General features: G+C 38.3%; 1 protein-coding gene across 2 annotated transcripts; it reads left to right on the top strand.

Moving 5' to 3' along the window:
* The first annotated feature begins 743 nt into the window (after positions 1 to 743).
* Positions 744 to 4,102, top strand: LOC114719245 (floral homeotic protein APETALA 2). Of its 2 annotated transcripts, none has more exons than XM_028904715.1 (10): positions 744 to 1,761; positions 1,927 to 1,952; positions 2,127 to 2,157; positions 2,255 to 2,342; positions 2,534 to 2,679; positions 2,782 to 2,826; positions 2,926 to 3,014; positions 3,102 to 3,181; positions 3,274 to 3,484; positions 3,621 to 4,102. In XM_028904715.1, exons 1-10 carry the CDS (start codon positions 1,205 to 1,207, stop codon positions 3,626 to 3,628), a joined length of 1,281 nt encoding a protein of 426 aa, XP_028760548.1. In that variant the 5' UTR covers positions 744 to 1,204; the 3' UTR covers positions 3,629 to 4,102. The 2 variants fall into 2 exon arrangements, with proteins under 2 accessions (XP_028760548.1, XP_028760547.1); XM_028904714.1 differs by having other exon boundaries at positions 748 to 1,761; positions 3,274 to 3,480.
* Positions 4,103 to 6,227: the final 2,125 nt, after the last annotated feature.

Raw genomic sequence — 6,227 nt, 5'->3', positions numbered from 1 at the left:
AAAAACTAGTTAAGTTAGTTATTTATAATAAATAGGTGTCTTCTTTTCTAAAATATCCTTATTAATCAAATATATTGACTAAAACTATCATTATTATAAATACTACTTTAAAAAAAATAGATAAATATAAGAAACAAAATGGATTAAAATTTTATAATTAGAACCAAAATAAAAATTGGAAGTAGTATTAAGATCTGACCTTTGATTAAAAATGCCTTCTCTCCGGTTTGTTTTTTTTTTGGGATGGAAAATTACTCATTTGGACTAGATCCTGCAAAGAGATAAAATTGCTGGATGGACTTGCGCCTGGCGACTTGGGAGGGCTATGTGAGGTGGGCGTTGCCCAATCATCTACGATATCAATTTTAAGTTATGAAAAGGTAAATTTGGGTATTTATCAAACTTTTCGACTCCCTGCGCTGTCCATTTCCATTACTGGGTTATTTCAACTGAGCCAGGCATGAGAGAGAATTAGACAGACAGCCCCAAGATGCTTTTCGATTTGGTTAACGTGGGAAAGTTGTTTAAGAAAGAGATTGTTCTTTCTTTCCTCTTTTGCCCACCTCCCATTATTTAAATAACCAACTACCTTTCCTCTTTATTATCACCATTATTTTTTTTATTTTTATAAATCAGTGGCTTCGATTGCCGCATTATTAATTACCGACGAAGCAAACTTTAGACGCATAAATAATGGTTTATAATTTTACTTAACGATATATTAATGAACGAGGAAGGACGTGTTGAGAGAGAGAGGCAGAGAGAGAGAGAGTGAGAAGAGTGAATCGTGATGATGAGTCATTGAAAAAGAAAAGAGAGGTGAAGTGGTTAGACAAGGAAAGGAGAGGCTTCCCTGTGCTAAGAGGCGAAGCTGTGATGCTTTCGGTTAAGTTTGCTCAAACGGGCCTCGTCTGTGCTGTATTCGGCAGTTATCAAATACAATACAAAGATCTTTGAAACTCCTCCTCCTTTCACTCTCTTTTCGCACCTTCCTTCCTTCCTTCGCTCTCTTGCTAATTCGTCCTAGGTTTAGTCTCTTCTTTTTTGGATTCAAAATTCTCATATATATTGGGGCAGCCAGGCTGAGAGAAGGAAACAGAGGCTAGTTCCTTTTGGCGGAGGATAAAGTTTTGGTCTTTGATGTGAGAGTGGACATCAGAAATCTGGGTTTGGTTGCCTTGTTAGGTAGGTGAGAAGCAAAATAATGTGGGATCTTAACGACTCGCCTGATCAGATAAAGGACGACGAATCGGAAGGCTGTTCTTCGCTGAATGATGATAAAGGAAAGCGGGTCGACGGATCTGTTTCCAATTCAAGTTCATCCGCGGTGGTCATGGAGGACGGATCCGCCGAAGAAGACGGAGAGGGGAGCCGAGGAATATCAGACGGGAAAGATAGCCGGAAGATGAAGAAGAAGCGAAGCAGTAAGATATTCGGGTTCTCTGTGACCCATGAAGAGTCATCCATGGATAGTGCTGAAGCTGAACCGCCTGTAACCAGACAGTTTATGCCGGTGGAGGAAGCTGACGACGTCGCCGGCGCCCCCAGCTCAGCCTTTCCTCGGTCTCACTGGGTAGGCCTAAAATTCAGCCAGCCAGAAGCGACCAGCGGCGACGGCGGTGGTGGGAAATCAGTGGAAGTGGTGTCGTCGACATCCCAGCCTATGATTAAGAAAAGTCGGCGAGGCCCACGGTCGAGAAGCTCACAGTATAGAGGAGTCACTTTTTACAGGAGAACAGGTCGATGGGAGTCTCACATATGGTCCGTACAGTACTGGTTTTACCAATTTTCCATTCCATAAAATGCGAGCCACGGCTCTATACTTTCGATTGATTTGCCTACACTTTGTTTAGCTATACATCTAATTATAAAAGGGGAATTGATTTTTTCTTCTTCTTTTGTTTCTGTTTGTCTCCGATGCTTCAGGGATTGCGGGAAACAAGTCTATCTGGGTAAGGCTATAAATATTATCACCACAAAGAGTGATTGTACCATACTAGCTAATTTCCTTTCTTTTCTGGTTTCAATCAAAAGAGAAATCATTTTCTTAGGAGAGAGCATAATACATGTGAGGAAATTTCTGCGAAGGCTGACGAGATTGTTGTTGTCTGGGTAATTTTGTGTAGGTGGATTTGACACAGCACATGCAGCTGCTCGGTAAGCACTTCATTAATATAACATTATATATTTTATATAGAATCATTCTGGGAAATGTAAAGCTGAAAGAGAAGTTATATTTGATAACTCTGCGCAGTGCATACGATAGAGCGGCCATTAAGTTCCGAGGAGTAGAAGCAGACATAAACTTCAACATAGAAGACTATGAAGAAGACTTGAAACAGGTAAGAGGGTGAGAGAGAAAGAGAAGATGCCTAAAGTTGCGTTCATCTTATCATCAACAGTGATTCCTTATCTCCTCCAGCACTAAATCGATTAATTAATTAATTATGAATCAATCAATCAATCCCCTTTTTTTTAAAAAAATAAATGAGAATTATTTGGATTCATGATGATTTGGTTGGATGTGGAACAGATGGGCAATCTGACGAAGGAAGAGTTCGTGCACGTACTTCGCCGACAAAGCACTGGGTTCCCGAGAGGAAGCTCCAAATACAGAGGGGTAACCTTACACAAGTGTGGAAGATGGGAGGCTCGAATGGGCCAATTTCTAGGCAAAAAGTACCAATAATCTAAATTCCTTTCCTCTCCTCCTCCATCTTCAATTCATTTCTTTCCTCTCTTACCTTACCAAGCTTCATTTGATTCATCACTCGTTTTCAGGTACGTCTATCTGGGTCTATTTGACACCGAGATTGAAGCTGCTAGGTATAAATATCTCTCCTTTACCTTGTTACCAAGCTTGTTAACGCCTCATCATTTTTAGAGTTATATGAATAATCTCGTACGCGGCTCATTTTCTTCTAGGGCTTATGACAAAGCAGCAATGAAGTGCAACGGCAAGGACGCCGTCACCAATTTTGATCCCAGCATCTATGAAACTGAGCTTCATTCTGGTAAGCAACAAATCTTTCTTTTCTTTTGTTCTTTGTGTAAACACAAGCACTTATTAATTTTATTTTTGTTCTTGTTATTGTCATTAGAGTCCTCGGGTAATGCTGATCACAATCTGGATTTAAGTCTGGGCAATGCGAGCTCAAATCACAGTGCTAGGCAGTCATTGGTAAGATTCACATATCAGACTCGTCAGTTTTAGACATTTCCTCTTGTAATTATCATACGAACCCAACATTTAATCTGTTGCTTAAAATTTAGGTAAATCTGGTACCAGAACAACCTAATAGAAGTAACATAGAATCTCATCGAAGAATTGGGCACGGCGAGAATGAAACGATGCGTCTTCTGAGTCGAACTCACCTTCAATCTCCAGCCGCTGATGAAACCCAGAGATATGGTCCCTACAAGACTTCTGGACAACCTCAAGTTCACCATTTTTCACATTTTCATCCCCCAAATTATCGTGTAGGTAACTCTAGACTTTTATTATTCCTATACATATATAGATAGGTAGATGGATAGATGAAAGTTTTATTTAGGTTTTATCCGATCCCTTGAAGCTGAAATACATATGTATTTCTTTCTTTCTTTTTTTTGGACTTCAGATTCCTAGCAGCAGTAATGGAAACGCAGGTCGTTTGGGAAGTGATCTTTCATTGTCAATGAATGATCAAGAACGATGGCAATCTGGACACTCTCAATATTTCTCGACTGCTGCAGCATCATCAGGATTCCCACAGCAGATCACTACCTCTCAAGCCTGGCTGCAGAAAAATGGGTTCCACACTTCTCTCATGCGACCCTCCTGATCTGACCCTCTTTTAAAATTTTCTGTCCCACCAATTGTATTCCAATAATTTACAGTTTTACACCCTCCTTCTTTCTGGGGATAATTCTATAAGGAGCACAGTCTTACCATTAGATCTATTTTACAAAAAAATTTTGGTCGTCAATAAAAAAAAAAGTGAAAATAAATCTAATGGTCAAAAGAGTTGGATCTTTTTGTGCATAATAGAATTGTCCTTTCCTTCATCTGTGTGCGCCACATAGCTTGTAAACATATTCCATGTTATTTTATAGGCTTCTTTAGGAACGTTACATAGAACCAAGGTTTTTACTATTGAAGTGAAAGGCAGGGATCACACCAAAAAAACAAAAAAAGGAAGCCGTTCGGATTGGGAAACACACGGTCAAACTAACAAATCGACTAGATGTGTTTCTGGGACTCTGACTAAAATTTCTGCTCTTTTGTAAAGAGAAAACCTTTAAAATTTATTGATCTTCTACTTTATGCCATGAATGGCAGTACGTATTCTTTCCTCTATTTGGGTTATATTGCCTTCACATTTATTGTCAATTCGTTCTTAAGCTAACAACCTACCTATTAAGAAAAGATACTAGCTTGCTAGCTAGTAGCTGGCTAGCTTCTCTGCGAGCTGGCTTGGGTTCTCGTACTGTGGAGTTGTTTGGTTTGACGTAACGAGTGAGAAAAATCTTTTGAGCTATGAAGAGAATATCGGAGAGATCCAAAGAGAGTCTTGGAAATATAACTGGATGGTGATGAATAGTCTCCATCAACGGTGTCCTTTGAATCAGTTCTCTCGTCCAAAAGCAGTCAGACAAAGTTATTGTTATGATGGGAGGGACCTATCCTTGTTCGCTTAAAGCCTAAAACTTCGAGAGAGGACACTGATACATTGAGTGAGATAGCAGAAAAGAAAAGATAAAAAAGAAAACACCCGCAAAAGGGTACACTGGGTTTAACGGTTATTGCTTAGTTTTTTTAACCTAAAACCCTTCTCTCAGTATTACGAAGAAAGGTGATAATAATCATAATAATTACCGTAAAGGGCAAAAGGGAAAGAAACGATGTGTGTGGAATCAGAGAGTCATTGGCATATATATGACTTGGGGTTCAATGATTCTGGACCTGTGAGTATTGAAGGAGAGCTTCTGAACTGGTATTGAGGCAAATTCAATTATTTAAATACTAAATATCTGTGATTTGAATGTTCTAGTTTGGGTAATTGTTTAATACTATAATATTTTTGCGACTTGCATCATTCGCAGCGTCATCGTAGATATTTTAAGGAAGCAGGTCTCCCAACTTGCTAACGCCCACTCGCTTAATAAAATAACTAATCTTGGGACATATGCCTATGCAATAATAATCAAACACAAACCTGTCCTTTTTGTCTCGCTTATTTTCATCAATCTTACTGATTTGCCGCCAGATATGCGAATGAAATGAACTGGCTAGGATTAGTTCGTAAGGTTCTTAGGTAAAATCTGCAAGATAGATAGATGACTCTGCTGAAAACGATAATTATCATCGGCCTTCTTAGAGAGAGAGACACACAGAGGAACAAGGAGAAGGACACCGTTATTGTTTGTCAATAATATAATGCAGTTTTCATCTGTGTCTAAAGATGTTCGTATTAGTAAGTTTTCCATTCATGAGACTGGATGGTACCATGAAAAAAACCAAGAAGGTGACATATGATAAGGTAAGGAGGAGGTGGTCCAACGAATTAATGCCATAGCTCGATTCTTCGGGAAGGAAGAAAACAAAAGTAACAACAATAATAGATGCTGAAGGTGAAGAAGATGTGAGGCGTTGGAATTAAATATTTTATTTTTATAGTAGCAAGAGAGTGAAAAGAAAATATACTCCATAATAATTTCTATCTTTTTTCATATAAAAAAACCATCTTTTATCCCCTCTTTTTTCGAATATATTGCATGTACTTAGTCGTGTATATATGTGTGTGTGTATCATCCATGTGTTCATTTTGATGGGTATGAAAAGATAACCTATATGAAACTATTTTTTTAACCTAAAATTGTGTGATTTTTGAAAAGTCGAGTTCATTGTTACCAGCAGGATGCTAATAAGCTTACGTGAATTTAATCATGTGAAAAAAATTTAAAGTATATTATCAATAGATAGGTGCTAGATGCAGAAGTGGACAAGTGATTGTCATTGGCCTATGTATGACAACTTGTTTTTTTCCCTTTCTGTCAAAATTATGTCGACTGGTTTGTGTAAAGGAAAATAAAAAAGGGACAATAATTCAGTACCGAAGAGGGTAATAAAGTCTCTGCCTAGACCCAGAGATGATAGATGATGTAACTTTGAGTGAGATTTGTGATTTAAAAATAAAAAATTACTATGAGATTTTAATGGAGAAATGCATTCTGTACTGAAATCT

Source organism: Neltuma alba, unplaced genomic scaffold, assembly GCF_004799145.2.
Source record: "Neltuma alba isolate B1F8T4 unplaced genomic scaffold, ASM479914v2 tig00011899_pilon, whole genome shotgun sequence".
Taxonomy (NCBI): Eukaryota; Viridiplantae; Streptophyta; class Magnoliopsida; order Fabales; family Fabaceae; genus Neltuma; species Neltuma alba.
The sequence above is the reverse complement of the archived record's forward strand: the minus strand, read 5'-3'. Positions and strand labels throughout refer to the sequence as shown.